Raw genomic sequence first — 25,974 nt, forward strand, 5'->3', positions numbered from 1 at the left:
ATCTGGTTGGATTTTGTAGTTTTTCTTTTGGTGGAGAGGTTAGTCAATTGTTTCTATGTTTAACAGCTAGAGTAGAGGGTGTTTTGATTGGTCCTAAGCTGATGTTTGCACGCACGAAGGGACTCGACTAGTACTTACTACCGGTGCAATCTGTTATTTGTTACAATTGACGTTACGCTACTTAATCACGAGATAAAAGTGCTCTGCTCCCTAAAAAGAATCGTGGTTTGTTAAGTGACGGTTTAAAAACTGAGTAGCCCGGCAGGTTTTCGATGCTTTAAAAGAATAAAGTCTTCATGTGAGACTTGTGGTAATGAAACACTCTTTCCTTAAGTTCAGGGACAGGAATGACGCGTGAGAAAACTTCAACGTTTGAGTTAAAGTTTTAAGAATTGTCTGAAGGAATTTGTGTGTTGATAGTCGCAAGCCTTAACAGCCGACTGCGCCTCTCTTTGAAAACGAAAGCGCAACGGGGAAGAACCACGTATCAAGAAATGGTCTATTGTTCCGGCTCAATTTCACACATTAAGTAGTAAACAATAGTCCTTTTGTTCTTTGTAGCGTTGAGGGACTTTGGCCGAAGCAACGCGAAAAAGTTCGTGACTAATCGGAAAAAAATTTTTTGGCATCACAATTTAGCTGTTTTGGAAGAGTAGGTAGCGCATGTTTGCACACGACAGGTAAATTGTCACCGGAGTACCCCAAGGGAAAATTAAACGCTGATTTAGCCGCTTCGGAATGATATGGCCAACCCATATGATATGGCCAACACATATGATATGGCCAACACATATGATATGGCCAACACATCTACGAATTTTATGGTTTCATGATCCCTAAGTTAACTAATTTTGCTGATTTATTTGCTGCGTTCTCTGTGTCTTCCCTCCATAAGTAATCTTAAATATCCTTGAATTATCACGTCCTTAAATACCAACCCAAGCAAGAATGTTCCCTATTTCTGCATATTAGCTATTTTTATAAGGTTGGTCTTCGATATCACTTCCATCTAGAAAATATTTTCTTGGCCTCTCAACTGTTGCGTTAATTGTTACTTGTAGATAATTTTTAAAATGTTGCTTAATTTGTCAGTCGTGCCACAATATCACTCTATGAGCTTGCTTTGCGTCTTCGTCGTTTTCCTTCAATACACGGCGCTAAGGATGGGCCGATACGGATTTTCCGAATCGATACGATACCGAGTAAGAAATTGACGTTTTTCTCCGATATCAATACTGTGACATCATTGAGTCAAATGGTCATTCAGGTGGTTTGATTGGTAAAAATATAGAGCTATCTTGCACTGTTAAAGTTATGCAGCGTTCAGTGCTTTATACAAGTGTCAATGAGACAGTTAAAAGTTTAAAACTGGATGAACGACTCTATACTCAATGCTTAATGCCCGACCCCTTGCAATTCCCGACTGCTGGCAATTCGCTGCAATCTGTTACTCGTGTTCAATGTTTACAACTCATAACATTTTTAAAGTAAGAAATCGTGACTCGAAATTTAAAACCCTGGGTAATTTCTTTCTAGGAATTTCTTTTCAAGCGTTCAACCTCGCTGGCTTTTTATTTCAGCTGTGTTATATGCTGATCACCTGGTTGGATTTCGCTGTTTCACTTCTAGTGGATATTTAAGGTAAAATGTTTCTGTTTCTGTGCTTGTCAATTAGAGTGAAGGGCTTTTTAACCATTTAACTCCCATGAGTGACAAAGACAGAATTCTTCCCTACAATATCAATACGCTATCAGGCAGACACCTTACGGTCATTTAGGGGACTATTAGCTGATTCAATGACAAATTCTCCCTGCTAATGAGATCTTCGGAATGAAAGGATTAACTGATGTCTACACGGTTAAGAACAGCTTCTTCAATAGTTCTTATGCTGTACTGAAAATTCGCCCCAGGCCTCTTTTTCACTAAACTTTTCACGACTCTCGAACGACTGATTTGGACTCTAATGGAAAGGCTTTTGTGCTGAAGCAAAAGCAATTCTTTTAAGGATTTAGAAAGCAATTTTCCTGGTATCGTTGAGAGAACTGCTTTGGGACACTACTTAATATCGGCGCCAGTATAAACAGGTCTACATTATACACTTATTGTATTGTCCCGAGGGAAACAGGTAGCTTTGTTTCCCCGAGAGTCCTGATGTTTCCCTCGACTTCATCTCGGGAAACATCAAGACTCGAGGGAAAACAAAACTAACTAGTTTTCCAAGAGACGATACATTAAGTGCTTCGTTACATATTTAGACTTTCCCTTATAAAATCATATGACAAAAACATGCTGTTGTATTCGGCGCGCGAGCAACAACTGTGCATTTGTATCTCGGTCGGGAAACATTTGTGTTTGGTCAGAGGCACTTTGACCAAGAATCAACCAATCACAGTGCTCGTTTTGTTGAGTGAAAGTCTAGGTATTTACTTGGCGTCTAAACATGACCTTAATATGTGACGTTATCTTTTTGTGAGAGAAAGGTTTCTCGCCAGTATCGGTTATTATTTGCTGTTTTTCAAGACAATTTCGCAAATTAGATATTGATGATAACGGCGTCGCTATAATCACTGATGCGGAAACGGAAGAAACGAACGATGAACCATTGTGTTTTATGTGACGACTTCAATTTCTCTTAAGAGCTTTTTCTTACCTTAGAATATTTTAAACTTTTGTTTGGATTTTTTTCAAATTTGAATTTGAACATTCTAGGAGATATGAATCGTATAGGATTGACGTCAATTGAAGAATGCTGATGCATTAAATGAATCAGTCGTAATGAGTTTCCAGTAATTACTAAGCTAAAACACACACCGTAACCACCCGAATTCTTAAATACATGTGGACGCAAGGTGCCAGAAAAGAATGAAGAAAACAATTTGATATATACAATAAAGGTTAATTACGCAACACATTACACAAGTGAAGAATACGAGTTTTGTAACAGATACAAATATCACCCACTACATTGATCCTGAGAGAATAAAATAATTATTTACATACCCTAAATAAATTCTTTAGCGCTTTCTTGACAATATCATTGAACCTAAGCAAGAATGTTCTTTATGATAGCATACTAGTTATTTTTACAGGTCGGTTGGTCTTCGGAAATTACTTCCACCTAGAGAATATTTTTTTGACCTCTCAACTTGTGTTGCGTTATTTGTAAGTTGCAAATAGTTTTTAAAATTTTTAATTTATCGTTCGAGCTACCATATCACTTCACTGGCTTGCTTTGCGTCTTAGTTGTTTCGCCTCACTACACGGCACTTAGGATAGGCCGATACGGATTTTCCGAATCGATACGTTACCGTGTAAGGTATTGGAAGTTTTTCTTCGATATCGATATTGTGACGTCATTGAGTCAAATGGTAGTTCCAGTAATTTCATTGGTAAAAATATAGGGCTATCTTGCACTGTTAAACTACGTAGTGTTCAGTGCTTTAGAGAAGTGTCAATAAGACAATTAAAAGTTTAAAACCAGATTAAGGACAATGCTTCATGCTCAATGCCCGACCCCTTGTCAGGGGTTGGTCGCTGGCAATTTCCTACAGTCCGTCACTCGTGTGCACTGTTGTTTATTCCTCATAACATTGTAAAAGTAAGAAATCTTGACCCGAAATCTAAAACCCTGGGTCATTTCTTTCTAGGAATTTCTTGTCAAGCGTACAACCTCGCTGGTTTTTTATTTCACCTGTGGTATATCCTGATCACCTGGTTGTATTTTGCGGTCTCACTTTTCGTGGATATTTAAGGTAAAATTTTTCTGTTTCTGTCCTTGTCAGTTAGAGTAAAGGGCTTCTTAATTATTTAATTCCCATGAGTGATCAAGACAGAATTTCTCCCTACCATACCAATACACTATCAAGCAGACACGTTATAGTCATTTAGAGGACTATTAGTTGATCCAATATCAAATTCTCCCAACTGACATCGTAAGAATTGTGCAGCAGAGAGTAAAGAGAATTGCTAATGAGATCTTGGGAATGAAAGGATTAAGTGATCTCTACATGGTTAAGAGCGCCGAACTTTTCATCAACGAACCTTATACCTCGGCTCCAATAGTTCATATGCTCATTGAAAATTCGCCCCAAGCCTCTTTTCCACTAAAGTTTTAAGGAATCTAGAACGACTGATTTCAACTCTGATGGAAAGGCTTTTGTGCTGAAGCAAAAGCAATTCTTTTAAGGATTTAGGAAGCAGTTTTCCTGGAACTGTCGAGAGAACTGCTTTGGAACACTACTTAATATCAGCGCCTGTATAAACAGGCCTACTGATTATACACTTAATGAATGGTCCCGAGGAAAACAGTTAATTTTGTTTCCCCAAGAGTCCTGATTTTTTCCTCGACCTCTTTTCGGGAAACATCAGGACTCGAGGGAAAACAAAGCTAACTGGTAGAGAGGCATGGTACGTTATTGATCATGAACAAGTCTATGAAATCAAGTTCATAGAGAAAAATGCTTTAATTCAGGTTAGTTTATGACTTTATAGCGTGTCCAGGTTACTGTGCAGCTTAAACATCTTGCGGGAGTTATCTTGTGGATTAGCCTTTTTGCTTTTCGATTTGTTCTTTAAGTTTTGTTTGCTGGTTTTTATACTCGTGATTTTTTCGTTTGTTTCTTTCCTATTTACTTTAAATGACATTTATTACCAAAGGGAATAAATTAATTTATGCATCCTGCGCCGCGACTTATCATTATCCCGGATGGGTTACATCCGGAACTTATAATAGGAGATACTTAAACATCCGAATATTTGATTTCGGGCCTCTTTTAGTTAAGCTTCGGTGCAGGGCAAACATTGCCCACCCTATTAACCCGCCCACTGTTTTCGAGCGTTGAGTCCTCTTTCGATGGGTGTTTGCCCTCACTTTTGCTGGGATTAGGTTTTTATTTCCGGTTTCACTGTAATTCGATTTGGTATTAAAAATAAACGGCCACTCAACTGAGTGGCTAAATTACGGCAAATAAAGGTTGTCCGTTTAATTCTCCCAGCAAACCGTGCTCATCCCTAGCAATGCACAGTGTACAACACTTGGTTATTGGCAAGCGAGCAAAAGGCATAACTGAGTTTTACATGAGTTTTTCTTGATTCTGCTCATCGTGGTACAGAGATTACTTTTATTAAAGGAACAAAACCTTGTAGCAATGATAAAACTGCAGCTATGATTTTAATAAAAGAACCTTTGAAAAGATGTAATAATTTTATATCCTTAGTCCGCAATGGGAAAGTTGTTTCAGGGATATATGGTTCTGATCGAAGATTAACGCTACATATATCGTAGAATGCAAAAAAAATCGATATTTCATCAAAAAATTGTATGTTAGGATAAATTAGGCAGAGACTTTCACTTTTACTAAAGAGACCTTCACCAGCATATCACACAATATCTCTTAATTGTTCCCTTTTCTCACTCGGAAGAGATATTATTAAACTCGGATCCGCCAGCGGACAAGAAGTGTTCTGTATATTCCATAGGTACTGAATACCTATTTCAAAGCGAAGACAATTTTAAAACACATTTTCAGAACATCAAATGCAGAGAACACCAGCGCATAGAATAAGCTCGCAGAAAAGCTACTTCAACTTTCGACTAAATATTAACATTCAAGTTCTCAATACAATTTTCATCAAAGGTTGGTATAAATAGTTCATTAATCTACTTGCACTTCTGACATTGTCTTAGTAACTTTGTTTTATATGTACACAAGGATATAAAACACTCTCTTCTCACAGAGCATATGTCAATTGCAAGTGAGTTTAATTGCAAATGAGTTTGATATAACTGTGTTGGTTTAATCCAATTTTATGAGCCTTTTTGAAGATCTGATATATTTTATTCACCTAGCATGAGGTAAACTCAGCCCATTTACAAAAATAAAAAATTTGTCTGATTTTGATTCACAAAGATATTTCGCGCGCAAAAACATGTTTGACCTATTGCGTGGCCGTTTACTATGCCCTCGTAATGTAAAGGACGTCTTGAATAGGTAAGAAAAATAACGAAAATCATTGGTGCTTTTGTTCTGGTTTTAGCAGACTACGACAAATCGACACATTTTAATTACTAACACACTAACAGAGGGCCTGGTTACATAAGCCGGGCTGGCTCGGTTTTACCGAGATCTTGGCGCGTTTGTAATCAACTTTGTGGTTCCAAGTCAAACGAGCCAGCATGGCTAGCCGTAATCCTGGTTTTGAGATATAGAGGTCAGGGTTAGGGTTAGGGTTTTGAGATATAGAGGATTTAGAGGATGGGAGGGAGGTTCAGAAAATCAGAAAATTGGAACCATAAGAATATCATAGAACCCTAGCAAGGCCTTAGGTAAGTTTTACTGTGATACAAGCAACATCCTTCAACCCCCCTTCCCCCCCCCCCCATTCTTGTAGGCGACAAATATTGACCATTCCTTAAAAAGCATTCACCCCCCTCTTCAAAAAAGAAAACAAAAAAGGAGGCAAAAATATTTCTCTTCAGACAATAATGTAACCATACTGTGTCGTTTATCGATTCGGGGATTTGTTTCCAAGAGTTTTCTTTTCTTTTCTTTTTTTTATATTCTTTAAGATATTTCGATGCAAAATTTGCCACAGTGGTGGAACAAAAGGGTGCGAGGGCAAAAATTAGCATAATTGTCCCGCGTGTGAGTGTTTGCTGGGCGTTCTCATCATAAAATAATTTCAGTGGTTAAATAGTTAGAAAAGTAATTGGAAGATTTGAAGTTCATAAAGCAACAAATGAACAGCTTTCCAACTTTCGGTCTTTCTTCCAAAGACGGTGATTCAGTTTAAGGCATATTTAACTAGAGATTATTCAGGTTTATAATCTCTTGGACATAACAAACTCCTCCTCTGAGTTTTCTCGAAGAATAGCATTAAACAAATGTAACTTTATAAAATTCATTTCATTAAACGAGTAGATTTCTAAAAATTTCCTGATTACGCAAAAAGTCACTTTCATGAGAAAGTAAACTGTATATTGAATTATTGGGCATTTTCAGATCTGTCTTTGTTTTGCTGCAGCGGTGGCCAAATGTTATCCCTATCTTAATCTGGCCGGTACCCAGATCCCACTGTGTGACTGTAACCTGTTAGCCATGAATAGTGAACCAGGACGGCGCTCTGAGATTTGAACTCTTTTCTGATATAAATTTCTCTTGTGTTCCGATAAATTTGCATGGCTCTTATCGCGTGAGTGAAAGCAATCTATTGTATTAACCATCTCCTGATAATTACTTAAAGTTTTAATAATAGAGGCATTGTAATGAACATCACGAGATGAACACGCCTCGCTGATTTTGAAATATTTGGTTTACCTTCGCGATTCTACCGAAGATTGCCGAATTCTGTTAATTGAGATTTTGGGAGTTCAACTCGTCAGTTCCCAAAACCTGTGATCCGGTAAGTTTCGTCGATTCTTATTTTTTCTCAAGGATTTGAATGGAACGCTCGGACAATTTTGGCATACTTTGTATCATTAAATTCAATAGTCGATTTGAGCTCGGTTGACTCAAACTGATGATGCTTTCCCTTGGTTCAAATTTACCCTAATAACTCTAACTTTAGGTAATAAAATAATTTGGATATATCAACAAAGTTGACATGGTAAATTGGCCACCGTAACGATTACTAAAGCTAACGTTTCGAGTGTTAACCCTTCGTCGGAGCAAATAGAGGAATTGTGGGTAGTGTGTGCTTTTAAAGGCAGAAAATGGAGCTACGTTAACTTTAGGTAGGTGTCTGAACAGAGCTGATTGACACGTCCCAACCTTTACTCGTGATCGATAAGAACGTGGTAACATTTATGAAAACGTGACAGATTTAGCTAAACCTTCTAAAGTAAACGTTCTTATACGGAACAAACTAAATGTGCGAAACGACTCTCGATCGTGTAAGAAGTGTATACATGATTCGTTATTAATTATGATAGAACAACTGCAATTCAACTCCAGTCCCGATACCTCGAACCTTCGCTAACCCGAATCCATTTACGTCTCCCCGAATTACGAGGATACTACTGTAGATTGGTAACTGGAATAGTGGTTAAATGTATATATACATTCAGTTACTTTATTCATCATTACGGATGCAAGTTACATGCTCTGCTGGGTCAAGTAAACAAATTACAAACAACATCTCCCAAGGGCTACTTTATAGAAGAAATTTCAAATTAGTACTCGATAGTTACTGGATATGATAAATAAAATTCAGAAACGATTTCTGCAGACTAGTGCCGGCTGTTATTTGTTGTTTTTCAAGACAATTTTGCAGATAAGATATTGATGATAATTGCCTCGGTATGATCACTGATGCGCGGAAAGGAAGAAAAGATCGATGAACCACTGTGTTTTATGTGACGACTTCAATTTCTCTTAAAAGCTTTTTCTTACCTTAGAATATTTTAAACTTTTGTTTGGATTTTTTTCAAATTTGAATTTGAACATTCTAGGAGATATGAATCGTATTGGATTGACGTCAATTGAAGAATGCTGATGCATTAAATGAATCAGTCGTAATGAGTTTCCAGTAATTACTAAGCTAAAACACACACCGTAACCACCCGAATTCTTAAATACATGTGGACGCAAGGTGCCAGAAAAGAATGAAGAAAACAATTCGATATATACAATAAAGGTTAATTACACAACACATTACACAAGTGAAGAATACGAGTTTTGTAACAGATACAAATATCACCCACTACATTGATCCTGAGAGAATAAAATAATTATTTACATATCCCTAAATAAATTCTTTAGCGCTTTCTTGACAATATCATTGAACCTAAGCAAGAATGTTCTTTATGATAGCATACTAGTTATTTTTACAGGTCGGTTGGTCTTCGGAAATTACTTCCACCTAGAAAATATTTTTTTGACCTCTCAACTTGTGTTGCGTTATTTGTAAGTTGCAAATAGTTTTTAAAATGTTTAATTTATCGTTCGAGCTACCATATCACTTCACTGGCTTGCTTTGCGTCTTAGTTGTTTCGCCTCAATACACGGCACTTAGGATAGGCCGATACGGATTTTCCGAATCGATACGTTACCGTGTAAGGTATTGGACGTTTTTCTTCGATATCCATATTGTGACGTCATTGAGTCAAATGGTAGTTCCAGTAATTTCATTAGTAAAAATATAGGGCTATCTTGCACTGTTAAACTACGTAGTGTTCAGTGCTTTAGAGAAGTGTCAATAAGACAATTAAAAGTTTAAAACCAGATTAAGGACTCAATGCTTCATGCTCAATGCCCGACCCCTTGTCAGGGGTTGGTCGCTGACAATTTCCTACAGTCCGTCACTCGTGTGCACTGTTGTTTATTCCTCATAACATTGTAAAAGTAAGAAATCTTGACCCGAAATCTAAAACCCTGGGTCATTTCTTTCTAGGAATTTCTTGTCAAGCGTACAACCTCGCTGGTTTTTTATTTCACCAGTGGTATATGCTGATCACCTGGTTGTATTTTGCGGTCTCACTTTTCGTGGATATTTAAGGTAAAAATTTTATGTTTTCTTTTTATGTTTCTTTCTTGTCAGTTAGAGTAAAGGGCTTCTTAATTATTTAACTCCCATGAGTGATCAAGACAGAATTTCTCCCTACCATACCAATACACTATCAAGCAGACACGTTATAGTCATTTAGAGGACTATTAGTTGATCCAATATCAAATTATCCCAACTGACATCGTAAGAATTGTGCAGCAGAGAGTAAAGAGAATTGCTAATGAGATCTTGGGAATGAAAGGATTAAGTGATCTCTACATGGTTAAGAGCGCCGAACTTTTCATCAACGAACCTTATACCTCGGCTCCAATAGTTCATATGCTCATTGAAAATTCGCCCCAAGCCTCTTTTCCACTAAAGTTTTAAGGAATCTGGAACGACTGATTTCAACTCTGATGGAAAGGCTTTTGTGCTGAAGCAAAAGCAATTCTTCTAAGGATTTAGGAAGCAGTTTTCCTGGAACTGTCGAGAGAACTGCTTTGGAACACTACTTAATATCAGCGCCTGTATAAACAGGCCTACTGATTATACACTTAATGAATGGTCCCGAGGAAAACAGTTAATTTTGTTTCCCCAAGAGTCCTTATTTTTTCCTCGACCTCTTTTCGGGAAACATCAGGACTCGAGGGAAAACAAAGCTAACTGGTAGAGAGGCATGGTACGTTATTGATCATGAACAAGTCTATGAAATCAAGTTCATAGAGAAAGATGCTTTAATTCAGGTTAGTTTATGACTTTATAGCGTGTCCAGGTTACTGTGCAGCTTAAACATCTTGCGGGAGTTATCTTGTGGATTAGCCTTTTTGCTTTTCGATTTGTTCTTTAAGTTTTGTTTGCTGGTTTTTATACTCGTGATTTTTTCGTTTGTTTCTTTCCTATTTACTTTAAATGACATTTATTACCAAAGGGAATAAATTAATTTATGCATCCTGCGCCGCGACTTATCATTATCCCGGATGGGTTACATCCGGAACTTATAATAGGAGATACTTAAACATCCGAATATTTGATTTCGGGCCTCTTTTAGTTAAGCTTCGGTGCGGGGCAAACATTCCCCACCCTATTAACCCGCCCATTGTTTTCGAGCATTCTCAGATGTGCGTTGAGTCCTCATTCGATGGGTGTTTGCCCTCACTTTTGCTGGGATTAGGTTTTTAATTCCGGTTTCACTGTAATTCGATTTGGTATTAAAAATAAACGGCCACTCAACTGAGTGGCTAAATTACAGCAAATAAAGGTTGTCCGTTTAATTCTCCCAGCAAACCGTGCTCATCCCTAGCAATGCACAGTGTACAACACTTGGTTATTGGCAAGCGAGCAAAAGGCATAACTGACTTTTACAGGAGTTTTTCTTGATTATGCTCACCGTGGTACAGAGATTACTATTATTAAAGGAACAAAACCTTGTAGCAATGATAAAACTGCAGCTATGATTTTAATAAAAGAACCTTTGAAAAGATGTAATAATTTTATATCCTTAGTCCGCAATGGGAAAGTTGTTTCAGGGATATATGGTTCTGATTGAAGATTAACGCTAAATATATCGTAGAATGCAAAAAAAAAATCGATATTTCATTAAAAAATTGTATGTTAGGATAAATTAGGCAGAGACTTTCACTTTTACTAAAGAGACCTTCACCAGCATATCACACAATATCTCTTAATTGTTCCCTCTTCTCACTCGGAAGAGATATTATTAAACTCGGATCCGCCAGCGGACAAGAAGTGTTCTGTATATTCCATAGGTACTGAATACCTATTTCAAAGCGAAGACAATTTTAAAACACATTTTCAAAACATCAAATGCAGAGAACACCAGCGCATAGAATAAGCTTGCAGAAAAGCTACTTCAACTTTCGACTAAATATTAACATTCAAGTTCTCAATACAATATACATCAAAGGTTGGTATAAATAGTTCATTAATCTACTTGCACTTCTGACATTGTCTTAGTTACTTTGTTTTATATGTACACAAGGATATAAAACACTCTCTTCTCACAGAGCATATGTCAATTGCAAGTGAGTTTAATTGCAAATGAGTTTGATATAACTGTGTTGGTTTAATCCAATTTTATGAGCCTTTTTGAAGATCTGATATATTTTATTCACCTAGCATGAGGTAAACTCAGCCCATTTACAAAAATAAAAAATTTGTCTGATTTTGATTCACAAAGATATTTCGCGCGCAAAAACATGTTTGACCTATTGCGTGGTCGTTTACTATGCCCTCGTAATGTAAAGGACGTCTTGAATAGGTAAGAAAAATAACGAAAATCAGTGGTGCTTTTGTTCTGGTTTTAGCAGACTACGACAAATCGACACATTTTAATTACTAACACACTAACAGAGGGCCTGGTTACATAAGCCGGGCTGGCTCGGTTTTACCGAGATCTTGGCGCGTTTGTAATCAACTTTGTGATTCCAAGTCAAACGAGCCAGCATGGTTAGCCGTAATCCTGGTTTTGAGATATAGAGGTCAGGGTTAGGGTTAGGGTTTTGAGATATAGAGGATTTAGAGGATGGGAGGGAGGTTCAGAAAATCAGAAAATTGGAACCATAAGAATATCATAGAACCCTAGCAAGGCCTTAGGTAAGTTTTACTGTGATACAAGCAACATCCTTCAACCCCCCTTCCCCCCCCCCCCCATTCTTGTAGGCGACAAATATTGACCATTCCTTAAAAAGCATTCACCCCCCTCTTCAAAAAAGAAAACAAAAAAGGAGGCAAAAATATTTCTCTTCAGACAATAATGTTACCATACTGTGTCGTTTATCGATTCGGGGATTTATTTCCAAGAGTTTTCTTTTCTTTTCTTTTTTTTTTATATTCTTTAAGATATTTCGATGCAAAATTTGCCACAGTGGTGGAACAAAAGGGTGCGAGGGCAAAAATTAGCATAATTGTCCCGCGTGTGAGTGTTTGCTGGGCGTTCTCATCATAAAATAATTTCAGTGGTTAAATAGTTAGAAAAGTAATTGGAAGATTTGAAGTTCATAAAGCAACAAATGAACAGCTTTCCAACTTTCGGTCTTTCTTCCAAAGACGGTGATTCAGTTTAAGGCATATTTAACTAGAGATTATTCAGGTTTATAATCTCTTGGACATAACAAACTCCTCCTCTGAGTTTTCTCGAAGAATAGCATCAAACAAATGTAACTTTATAAAATTCATTTCATTAAACGAGTAGATTTCTAAAAATTTCCTGATTACGCAAAAAGTCACTTTCATGAGAAAGTAAACTGTATATTGAATTATTGGGCATTTTCAGATCTGTCTTTGTTTTGCTGCAGCGGTGGCCAAATGTTATCCCTATCTTAATCTGGTACCCAGATCCCACTGTGTGACTGTAACCTGTTAGCCATGAATGGCCTGGGTACGAGGATTGAGATACTATATCGTACACAGACCTTTTACATTAAATTTACACCCTAGCATCTGGGTACAAAATTAACCCACCCTCACATAGATACCCGTAGAACTGAGCGGGCAGAGGAAATGTCCTACCCCTAACTCCCACATAGTGAACCAGGACGGCGCTCTGAGATTTGAACTCTTTTCTGATATAAATTTCTCTTGTGTTCCGATAAATTTGCATGGCTCTTATCGCGTGAGTGAAAGCAGTCTATTGTCTTAACCATCTCCTGATAATTACTTAAAGTTTTAATAATAGAGGCATTGTAATGAACATCACGAGATGAACACGCCTCGCTGATTTTGAAATATTTGGTTTACCTTCGCGATTCTACCGAAGATTGCCGAATTCAACTACTTTTCTTCTGTTAATTGAGATTTTGGGAGTTCAACTCGTCAGTTCCCAAAACCTGTGATCCGGTAAGTTTCGTCGATTCTTATTTTTTCTCAAGGATTTGAATGGAACGCTCGGACAATTTTGGCATACTTTGTATCATTAAATTCAATAGTCGATTTGAGCTCGGTTGACTCAAACTGATGATGCTTTCCCTTGGCTCAAATTTACCCTAATAACTCTAACTTTAGGTAATAAAATAATTTGGATATATCAACAAAGTTGACATGGTAAATTGGCCACCGTAACGATTACTAAAGCTAACGTTTCGAGCGTTAACCCTTCGTCGGAGCAAATAGAGGAATTGTGGGTAGTGTGTGCTTTTAAAGGCAGAAAATGGAGCTACGTTAACTTTAGGTAGGTGTCTGAACAGAGCTGATTGACACGTCCCAACCTTTACTCGTGATCGATAAGAACGTGGTAACATTTATGAAAACGTGACAGATTTAGCTAAACCTTCTAAAGTAAACGTTCTTATACGGAACAAACTAAATGTGCGAAACGACTCTCGATCGTGTAAGAAGTGTATACATGATTCGTTATTAATTATGATAGAACAACTGCAATTCAACTCCAGTCCCGATACCTCGAACCTTCGCTAACCCGAATCCATTTACGTCTCCCCGAATTACGAGGATGCTATTGTAGATTGGTAACTGGAATAGTGGTTAGATGTATATATACATACAGTTACTTTATTCATCATTACGGATGCAAGTTACATGCTCTGCTGGGTCAAGTAAACAAATTACAAACAACATCTCCCAAGGGCTACTTTATAGAAGAAATTTCAAATTAGTACTCGATAGTTACTGGATATGATAAATAAAATTCAGAAACGATTTCTGCAGACTAGTGCCGGCTGTTATTTGTTGTTTTTCAAGACAATTTTGCAGATAAGATATTGATGATAATTGCCTCGGTATGATCACTGATGCGCGGAAAGGAAGAAAAGATCGATGAACCACTGTGTTATATGTGACGACTTAAATTGCTCTTAAAAGCTTTTTCTTACATTAAAATATTTTAAAAGCTTTGTTCGCAATTTTTTTTTTAATTTGAATTTGAACATTCTAGGAAATGTAAATCGTATTCAACTGATGTCATTTGAAGAATGTCGATTCCATTAAATTAATTAATGGTAATGAGTTGCCAGTAATTACTCGACTTGGCTAAGACTGCGTCCAAATGATTGCTGGGATCGGCCGAGCCAGTACCAGGTCGCTCAAGCGGCATGTTGTCTCGCGCGGCCTCGATCTTTGGTGTATGAAATAGACCACTTTCATAAATGGCTGCCGAATTAATATTCTTTTGTTTGAATTTAAATTAGCCCTAATGGCCTCGTTCTCCAGTGCAAAATTCAAAAGAATACATTATCTCAAGCGAGGCCAGTAGGGCTAATTTAAATTTAAACAAAAGAATATTTATACGGCAGCCATTTATGAAAGTGGTCTATGCAGAGACAGAAAAGCTTCCTTAATTTTCCTAAAGTTGTGTTTTCAAACCTTTCTTCTTTCCGTGATGGGCCGAGGAAATCGTTGATCTGTGTGGGAATGTGAAAATGACCGTATTGTATCACAATAAAATTTACCTTATCCCCGCATAAAGCTTTAAAATATTCTTATGATCCCCACTCCCCACATCAGCGAGTAACTGGAAGTCAATTTTATATAGCCCTCCCTTCATACTCTTTCGGAACCCTTTCAAAAACTAAATTTTGTGACTATAAATTCACAATTAGGTGTTTCTTAAAGTATAAGTATGTAACGATAGTTTCAATTTGGTCTAATTCATCTGTATAGGCCCGTTAAATGCATGGTTTCAACATCTGCTTCGACATGCACTTAACACTTTGTTGAACCAAATGTTCGGTGCGTTTGAACAGGTCTTCCAACATTGTTGAAAACGTAAAAAGTGTTAAAACCTTGTTAAAAGCGCGTTGAATCAAGTTTAAATCAGTTCAAACTTTCATTCAACATCGACTCAACTTTTCCGTTATAAAACCATTTGAAGAACTTTTAAGGGCCTCTGAAAGGCCTCCGCACAAATTTGTTTTTGCGTTCAATATTTGCTCAACATCCGTTCAACATTTGTGGAACGAATGTTAGTGAAATGTTAAAACCGTTTAAACGGGCCTTAAATCTCGCATCTGTTTGGTTCAATGTGAGCAACTTCGAGTTTACCCCTCCCCCCCCCCCATGAACCTTACAGTCACCCTTACTTGTTACGAGTTGACTGTTGCTGGGAAGGGTGGGTGTGCAGTTTCTGTAATTCCGTTACTCGCACGAAATATCGTTTACACTTCATAACATTGTAAAAGTAAGAAATCATGACCCGAGATTTAAACCCTGGGTAACTTTTTTTCTAAGAGTTCCTTAATTAAGCGTTCACCTGATTGGATTCTGTGGTTTCACTTTACGCTAATATTAAAGGTTAAATACTTCTCTTTCTGTGCTTTCTAATTAGAGTAAAGGGCTTTTTAAACATTTAACTCTCATGAGTGATCAAGATTGAATTTCTCCATACAAAATCAATACACTATCAAGCAGACACGTAATAGGAATCTATGGGACTACTAGTTGATTCAATGCCAAATTCTCTCAACTGACATCGTAAGAATTGTATGGCAGATAGTAAAGAGAATTACAAATGAGATCTTGGGAATGATAGGATTAAGCGATCTCTACACGGTTAAGAGCTCCGACCTTTTTATCAGCGAATCTAATACCTCGGCTCCAATAGTTCATATACTATACTTAAAATTCGCCCTAAGATTTTTTTCCACTAAATTTTTCATGAATCTCGAACGACTGATTTAGACTCTGATGGAAATGCTTTGGTGCTGAAGCAAAAGCAATTCTTTTAAGGATTTAGGAAGCAGTTTTCCAGGAACTGTTGAGAGAATTGCTTTGGGACACTACTTAATATCGGCGCCGGCATAAAAAGGCCTACATTACACACTTACTGTATTGTCCCGAGGGAAACAGTTAGTTAGGTGTACAAAACTAGGGAAACAGGGAAACAGTTAGCTAGGTGAAAAAATTAACTAGTTTCCTGAGGGACCATACATAATTGTTATGTTATATATTTAGACTTTCCCATATGGCAAAAACATACAAATACAAATTGTATCCCGGTCGGGATACATTTTTATTACACGACTCGGACAGTCAGAGGGCCAATAACTAAAATCAACCAATCAAAAGGCTCTATTGCCGGTCAATATTCTCTCAGTATTGGACCAGGCACTGTCCCGAATGGTCCCGAATGATACCGCACTTGTCTCCCTTTGAACTTCAGTCGTATAATAAATCTCTTATTAACCAAGTTTGCTCGGGACCGTACTGGAAGAATATCGGCCCTCGGTCTTTTTTGTACGGACCTCGCTACGCTCAGTCCGTACTGTCAAGACCTCGGGCCGATATTCTCCCAGTTCAGCCCTCGCGCTTGGTTAATAAGATGTATGTATTTGATCAGGGGCACGTTGACCAAGAATCAACCAATCACAGTGTCGTTGCCGGACGACAACTGTACTCGGTTGATTCGATATCTAAATAATTTTCATTCGTAACAACACCGCTCACGTTGCTCCCAACTCAACTTGTTTTTATCTCTTGCTACAACAACAACAACAACAAAGTCTTTATTCGCACTATTTCAAGAGGTTACTACAGATTACAAAAGTCATAATATATAAGAAACAGTAAATTACATCAATAATCAAAAGTAAAATGTGCACAGTGACCAAAGTAGCATAGCTTTCGAGTTGGCCACTGTCACGTGTAATTAACTGGTGTATCTTAACATTTACACCTGACTTACTTTACTTTAATTCTATATTTACGCTAACCAAGGTATTTATACAAAGTTAATATTATAAGCAAAGAGAAAATAGAAATGAGTAAACAAGTAAATAAATAAATAAAAATTAAATTAAGTTTAAAAGAAGGAGAATTAATTTTTTTTTTTTACATTGCAGTTATATAAGTACTCATGGTAAAGGTGCCAAAGTAACAAGTATTGGTAGATACGTGAATTTTAATGAATCAAAACAACAAAGACTAAGAACAGAGAAACTAAAGTAAACTGAATCAATGCATTCTAAGAAGCAGATTGCGAATTTAGAAGATATAGCTTGAATTATTTGGAGAAGCGATATTAACATAATTTTTTTAGATGCAGTGGAATAGCCTCTCATATTTTCGATGCAATGAAAGTAAAAGTAGAAGCTCCATAACTGTTATGTATTAGAGGCCTACGGAAGTTAAGGTTAGATACAAATCTAGTGTAATGGCTATCGAAGTCAGAAGCTAGAGGTAGAGTTCAAGAAAAAACTTGCCGGGATGCCTGTTGGATTGTTAATTATTTTATGTGCAAAGAGTGCTACACGAGCACGCGGCCCATAGCCACGCGCTGATATGTCAATTTACAACATAGTAACGGCTAAACGTTTAGGAAGCGGGAGGGACACACAGTGCTCGTTTTGTTGAGTGAAAGTCTAGGTATATAACAATATTTAATATTTCTCGTAAAAAGTTTGGTGTCTAAACATGACCCTTAATATGCGATGTTATCTTTTTGTGAGAGAAAGGTTTCTCGCTAGCTATAGTGTCGGTTATTATTTGTCGTTTTTCAAGACAATTTCGCAGATTACATAGTGATGATAACGACCTCGGTATGATCACTAATGCGGAAACGGAAGAAAAGAACGATGAACCACTACCTCGTTTTATGTGACGACTTAAATTGCTCTTACAAGCTTTTTCTTAGCTTAAAATATTTTAAAAGTTTTGTTCAGATTTTTTAAATTCGAATTTCAGCACTCTAGGAAACTTGAATCGTATTCGATTGACGCCAGTTAAAGACTGTTGAATCAATTAAATGAATTAGTGGTAACGAGTTGCCAATACACGAATTGGCTAATACTGCGTCTAAATGAATAACGCTGGGATTGGCCGAGCCAGTACCAGGTCGCTTAAGGGGTATGTTGTTCCGCGGCCTCGATCTTTGTCATTGTTGTATGAGATGCAAAGCCAGAAAAGTTTGGTAAACTCACAGAAATTGTGTGTTTGCAAACCGTTCTTCTTTTCATGATGGGTTGGGGAAATCTTTTATCTGTGTGGGAATGTGAAAATGACCGTATTTTATCATAGTACAATTTACTTTATCCCCCCAGAAGGCTCTGGCAGTGAGTTTTCTACAGTCCCACTTCCCTCCCCTCCCCTCTTTTGTACTCTATCGGAGACGAAAGAGTATAAAGGGAGAGCACAAACTTTCCAGTTAACAAATGCATACTACCATTTTCAGTTGAGTGAGAAGCGACGAAAGTTTGGCGACCAAGTTTTGAGGTTAAAATATTATTTTTGTTTTTGTTGTTTTTGATATAGGCGAAGTGTTGTTTGACTTTTTTTCCAAGATGGGGGTCACGTTGACGGTTAACGGTTTAAAAGAAGCCCTTTTGACAGTTGACGATTAAATTTGAGGTCATATAACGGTTAACGGCTAATTTTTTGGAAAGTCGTTTATAAGACCAACTAAACGCGCAAATTGGGCTGTCAAATTGAGCTGTCATTTTCATAATGACGTAGTTGTTTAGAACTGTTAATTTGTAACACCTATTTGTTAGAGATGACTATCGTTTTCCGACACCGGAAGTGTTTCCACAACGGAAGTCAGTTTGGTCGCGGAGTTAAAGGACTTACGTAAATGTATAAACAACAGATGTTGACCCCAATTTAGGCAATCGTTTAGTTCTTAATTAAGGATATCTGAGACATTTGACGGCTAACATTGGCTTGCTTATTTTGACGGTTGACGATAGAAATATTGAGTTTTTGACGGTTGACGGTTGATATTTTGGCCATTTCACGGTTGACGGTTAACCCCATTGAGACCCCCTTCCAAGTTTGACAGTTGGCGACGCACAGCTTTTGAGATTTGGTTACCAAACGAATAAAATTGCCCCTGACAACCTTATGGTCAAATCCCCGTCCCAAAAGCTTGTCCGTGTCTCACCCAACTTAATCGTAGTAAATGTTTAGACAAGTTTAAAAATTCTTAGTCCTAAGAAAAGATAAACAAAGTGATATAACTAACTGACTTGACTAATGGCGACATTGCTTTTGAAAGGGACTGATTGAATATGGCTGCTCCAATGGAATATACTGAGGAGCAATTGAATTACTACAGGATCTGTTACATTGTCACTGATGTACTAGCTGAAGGCCTTCGAACAATCTTCAAACAAGAATGGGACAATCGCTACAAGGCAACCCTGGGAGAATGGAAAGATGCACCGAAAAATGGAATGGACTTTGAGAGCCATGAATCCCCACGAAACAGAAGAAGAAACGCCCTTCTCTTGAAAACTATGATCAATGGTGACAGAGCGGAATGGGATTGTACCACGCTGTTTTATGCCATTCTTTATTCCGATTGCATCTGCAGTCTCCATCCAGCTGTTCAGTCAAATGTGGATGATCTCAGAAAATTTCGTAATGAAGACTTTGCGCATAGACCACAAGGCTTCCTATCCAGCGGAGATTTTCGAGATGCGATTTTAAAGGTGCATACTGCATTTAACGCACTCGGTCTCCCCACTCTACAAATCCGTGCAATCCAAACTCAGACAAGTTTCCCCACGAAAGAGTTAAGAAATGTTCTGAAGAAAGTTGACAACCTTCAACAAATGGTTATAGAGAAGGAAGCAAAACTTGAAGAAAAAGAGAATCAACGACAGACCCTTGAAGAACAGTTGCAAACCAAAGTCTTCCCATTTTGTATTCTCCCTCCTGGACCTACACATGACGTCTTCCCTCGCAGATCGGAGGTTGATAAAATGACACAACACCTCATAGAACTCAGAGATGCCAACAAAGACAGCTTAAGCACCTTGTACTTATCCGGAAACCCTGGAAGTGGAAAATCTCAGCTGGCCCGTTTAGCAGCCAAGCGATTTTTCGATGAGAGCAAAGAAACTCCCTCTGCGATTTCATTTGTCATGACGCTTAATGCAGAAAGTTCAGAAACACTTTTGGAATCGTATGTCTCCTTCGCTCGACATTGTAAATGTCCAGATTACTCAGTTACAGACACGCGTAATTCCAAAGATCTGAGTACAGACGAAAAAATTGCGAGTCTCAAGACGCTAATAAGCGCAAAAATTGAGCTTTACTCGTCGTGGTTGCTGGTAGTTGATAATGTCACTAGTTTGTCTCATGTACATACGTATTTGCCAGGTCCAGAAAACCAACAGTGGGCGAGGGGCCAGTCGCTGATAACAACACAAGACACCAAGTCTATTCCTCTAAAAAGCTTCTTCACTCAGCACATCTCAGTAAGCAAAGGAATGCTACCTGATGATGCCTGCTCCTTGTTAAGGCTCCTTTCTGGTGTCACTGATAACGAAGTAGAAAAAGACATTGCACGAACTTTGGACTACCAGCCATTGGCCTTGGCCAGCGCCGCCATATATGTAAAACAGGTTCGAGAAAGTAAAATAGCTTCAAAATTCCGCTGGACTGACTTTCTGAAGAAACTTGAAAAAGGCCAGCGAGATACAATTGAGAACATTCTTGCCGAAACAAACCCGAGTTACCCAAAAACAATGACCACAGCGACAACACTCGCCTTGGAAAAGGTAATGAAATCCGACAGAGTTCTAGATCACTTGTTCATTTTTCTCTCTCATTGTGTACCACACCCAATACTAAAAGATATTGTCGTCGACTACATCATGGAAATGGAAAAGGAAAAGGAATTGGAAGATGAAGATGCGATTGGGGTAAAGATAAGTCGATGCCCACTGTTGTTGTTTGACGAAGAAGAGAGCGGTGTTTACATTCGAGTGCATGGAGTCGTCCATTACGTTGCTAATTCAGTAAGAAAGAAATCTGCAAGGGATAAGCAACTTAAATGCATACTAAGAGCTGCTTCATCCTTCTCCAAATTCAAGGATCAAGATTCTTTAGTCGTTGGCACAAAAACTGTTCCTCACCTGGCAAAACTGATTACAGACTTTGAAGATTTTTCTTCTGAAGAAAGAATATCTCAAATGGCTCAAATTGATAACCTGACTTCCCAGGACTATTCTAAAGTCTTTACAACCCTCGGAAAGATGTGCAGCGACCACTCTCAATATCCAGCGGCAAGAAGCTACTTTTCAGCAGTCCTAGAAATCGCCGAGTTAAGAAACCCAAGTGATGAATTACAAAAAACAGTTATTTATAATAACCTGGGCCTTGAGCTCGGACATGAGCATGTTGATGTCGCAACGTCTTACAATAACCTGGGCCTTGTCCACAGGCAGCTGGGTGACCTAAAGCAGGCAAAAGATTGTCACGAGCGAGCGCTGGATATTAAGCTGAAAAAGCTCGGACCTGAGCATCTTCATGTCGCAACGTCTTATAATAACCTGGGCCTTGTCCACAAGCACCTGAATGACCTAAAACAGGCAAAAGACTGTCACGAGCGAGCACTGGATGTTCGGCTGAAAAAGCTTGGACCTGAGCATGTTCATGTCGCAACATCTTATGATAACCTGGGCCTTGTCCACAGGCAGCTGGGTGACCTAAAGCAGGCAAAAGATTGTCACGAGCGAGCGCTGGATGTTTTGCTGAAAAAGCTCGGACCTGAGCATGTTGATGTCGCAACATCTTATAATAACCTGGGCCTTGTCCACGACCAGCTGGGTGACTTAAAGCAGGCAAAAGACTGTCACGAGCGAGCGCTGGATGTTTGGCTGAAAAAGCTCGGACCTGAGCATGTTGATGTCGCAACATCTTATAATAACCTGGGCCTTGTCCACGAGCAGCTGGGTGACCTAAAGCAGGCAAAAGACTGTCACGAGCGAGCGCTGGATGTTCGGCTGAAAAAGCTCGGACCTGAGCATGTTGATGTTGCATTGTCTTACAATAACCTGGGCGCTGTCCACTGGCAGCTGGGTGACCTAAAGCAGGCAAAAGACTGTCACGAGCGAGCGCTGGATGTTCGGCTGAAAAAGCTCGGACCTGAGCATGTTCATGTCGCAACGTCTTATAATAACCTGGGCCTTGTCCACGAGCACCTGAATGACCTAAAGCAGGCAAAAGACTGTCACGAGCGAGCGCTGGATGTTAAGCTGAAAAAGCTCGGACCTGAGCATGTTCATGTCGCAACGTCTTATAATAACCTGGGCCTTGTCCACGAGCACCTGAATGACCTAAAGCAGGCAAAAGATTGTCACGAGCGAGCGCTGGATATTAAGCTGAAAAAGCTCGGACCTGAGCATCTTCATGTCGCAACGTCTTATAATAACCTGGGCCTTGTCCACAAGCACCTGAATGACCTAAAACAGGCAAAAGACTGTCACGAGCGAGCACTGGATGTTCGGCTGAAAAAGCTTGGACCTGAGCATGTTCATGTCGCAACATCTTATGATAACCTGGGCCTTGTCCACAGGCAGCTGGGTGACCTAAAGCAGGCAAAAGATTGTCACGAGCGAGCGCTGGATGTTTTGCTGAAAAAGCTCGGACCTGAGCATGTTGATGTCGCAACATCTTATAATAACCTGGGCCTTGTCCACGACCAGCTGGGTGACTTAAAGCAGGCAAAAGACTGTCACGAGCGAGCGCTGGATGTTTGGCTGAAAAAGCTCGGACCTGAGCATGTTGATGTCGCAACATCTTATAATAACCTGGGCCTTGTCCACGAGCAGCTGGGTGACCTAAAGCAGGCAAAAGACTGTCACGAGCGAGCGCTGGATGTTAGGCTGAAAAAGCTCGGACCTGAGCATGTTGATGTTGCATTGTCTTACAATAACCTGGGCGCTGTCCACTGGCAGCTGGGTGACCTAAAGCAGGCAAAAGACTGTCACGAGCCAGCGCTGGATGTTCGGCTGAAAAAGCTCGGACCTGAGCATGTTCATGTCGCAACGTCTTATAATAACCTGGGCCTTGTCCACGAGCACCTGAATGACCTAAAGCAGGCAAAAGACTGTCACGAGCGAGCGCTGGATATTAAGCTGAAAAAGCTCGGACCTGAGCATCTTCATGTCGCAACGTCTTATAATAACCTGGGCCTTGTCCACGAGCACCTGAATGACCTAAAGCAGGCAAAAGACTGTCACGAGCGAGCGCTGGATATTAAGCTGAAAAAGCTCGGACCTGAGCATCTTCATGTCGCAACGTCTTATAATAACCTGGGCCTTGTCCACGAGCACCTGAATGACCTAAAACAGGCAAAAGACTGTCACGAGCGAGCACTGGATGTTCGGCTGAAAAAGCTCGGACCTGAGCATGTTCATGTCGCAACGTCTTATAATAGCCTGGGCCTTGTCCACGAGCAGCTGGGTGACCTAAAGCAGGCAAAAGACTGTCACGAGCGAGCGCTGGATGTTCGGCTGAAAAAGCTCGGACCTGAGCATGTTCATGTCGCAACGTCCTATAATAACCTGGGCCTTGTCCACAGGCAGCTGGGTGACCTAAAGCAGGCAAAAGACTGTCACGAGCGAGCGCTGGATGTTCAGCTGAAAAAGCTTGGACCTGAGGATGCTCATGTCGGAACGTCTTATAATAACCTGGGCCTTTTCCACGGGCAGCTGGGTGACCTAAAGCAGGCAAAAGACTGTCACGAGCGAGCGCTGGATGTTCGGCTGAAAAAGCTCGGACCTGACCATGTTGATGTCGGAACGTCTTATAATAACCTGGGCCTTGTCCACAGGCAGCTGGGTGACCTAAAGCAGGCAAAAGATTGTCACGAGCGAGCGCTGGATGTTCGGCTGAAAAAGCTCGGACCTGAGCATGTTGATGTCGCAACGTCTTACAGTAACCTGGGCACTCTCTACAGGCAGCAGGGTGACCTAAAGCAGGCCAAAGACTGTCACGAGCGAGCGCTGGATATTCGCCTTAAGATATTCGGTCCGGAACACGTCAAGGTAGCAGATACTTACATAAACATGGGCGATGTGCACATTTATCTCGGTCTCAGCCAAGAAGCAAAAGGGTGTTATGATCTTGCGCTGGCGATTTATGTCAAGAACTTTGGCCCTGCAGATGAGAAAGTGAGATTTGTTCAGAATGCACTTGCTCAGCTACGTACAGCAGAACTGAATATTGGTAACACATAAAGTTCAATAATCATAAATTCGTAATTCTTTAAAGCGTTAGGCTTGTTACTCGTAGATCAGCGAAGATCAAATCGGAATTGAGAGTTCAAACAAAGATACAAAGACTTCAACTTACAGCATACTTATACAGATTAAGTCAAGCAACACCTAACTGTGGTGCATTGTAATGTAGAAAATTTAAGCAACAACAGACGATTTCCTTGTACGCCAGACTTCTAAATCTCAAGAACTTTTGCAGGCTCACTCTTGAAACCATAGCAACATTAGACTAAAAATGGCAGAATATTCAAAAAATTGAAACGCCCTGTTGTTTTTTCTCCCTAGATCACGACACTAGTAGAGAAATTACGCTTCAAACTTTCACCTCAGATGTCTCTCTTTATCCTTGCTGATATTAACCGGTCTATCATCGAAGTTCGATCGTCAAAATGCATTTGGAGTAAGTTCGGCTACGTTGATCTCGACACGTCAGTTGGACGGTCCTCAGCGATAGTTTTGTCATATTTTGCTTTAAAAAAAGTGGTTTTGAAGTATCAAGGATTAATCCTTTCAATTGTTTTAAAAATTGCGCCATATCAATTATTATTAAAAACTGGATCGTTGGATAATGCAGTTCAAGACTTTTTATGGGCTTAGCCATTATGATATAGGAGCCAATATACCATAATCTAGAAATATGATAAGTGTACGCGTTGGCTTAAAATTAAAAGGGAGTTAAAAAGAAGAGAAGAGAAGATTTGTCTAATATCGCGGTGGTGTTTTTAATAAAACAATTATTCCACTCGCGCTTGTTGGATATGAGATGAATATGGCTAACTCGGTGCTACGCGCCTCGTTGGCTATCTATCATCTCATATCCAACAAGCGCGAGTGGAATAATTGTTAAATACATACTGTTGCTATGGATTTATAGGCGTCTATATGACATGCGCAGATGTTATTCAACTTTGTCTATGTAATAAAGAATTAGATCCTGTCACTGGCTGTCAGGATTTTAAGATATCGTCTGTGACTTTATTGCAATGAACGTTGGACTTTTCTCGGAGTATGGTTCCTCTAGAACCTATTAAGTTTAATTTCTAGTTTTGACATCGAAGTAGTCCTTCAAAATTTGAAAATTGTTCATAGTTTAAATCATCACAACCATAGTAACTTATGGCGTGCTGTACGTATTGTAATCTTTAACTAAGTAGGCTAATTATTAAAGGAGTTAAGTAATGGCACTTCTGCAATCGATGGTGTTGCGTTTTGGTGGTTGAAAATATTGGTTGTTAGAACAATAGCTAAAACCTATAGTTCCGTTTGGCAAAAACCGCGCGAATGCACAGAATCCGCATGGCTCTAATCATACTCCATTTGTCAGTCATTTTCGCGGTGTGAACACGAGCTTGTTGATACACAAAATGGAGCTGCAGTGTAGGCCAGTTTACGTAAGGAGCACAGAATTCGAATGTGTGAAATCCTAGCTACGCCACTACTTGCCAACCTAAAAAGCCCTTGTTTCCATAAGCATCAAAAAAGCTCTTTGCTATATTCGATGCCCAATCAACCAAGATAA

General features: G+C 39.2%; 1 protein-coding gene across 1 annotated transcript; it reads left to right on the forward strand.

Annotated features, from left to right (window-relative positions):
- The first annotated feature begins 9,394 nt into the window (after positions 1–9,394).
- Positions 9,395–25,650, forward strand: LOC148730202 (uncharacterized). Its single transcript, XM_088761654.1, has 2 exons — positions 9,395–9,495; positions 19,442–25,650. The coding sequence occupies exon 2, from the start codon at positions 19,455–19,457 to the stop codon at positions 24,414–24,416; it is 4,962 nt and encodes a 1,653-aa protein (XP_088617780.1). The 5' UTR covers positions 9,395–9,495; positions 19,442–19,454; the 3' UTR covers positions 24,417–25,650.
- The last annotated feature ends 324 nt before the right edge of the window (positions 25,651–25,974 follow it).

This window comes from Stylophora pistillata, chromosome 5 (assembly GCF_964205215.1).
Source record: "Stylophora pistillata chromosome 5, jaStyPist1.2, whole genome shotgun sequence".
Lineage (NCBI taxonomy): Eukaryota > Metazoa > Cnidaria > Anthozoa > Scleractinia > Pocilloporidae > Stylophora > Stylophora pistillata.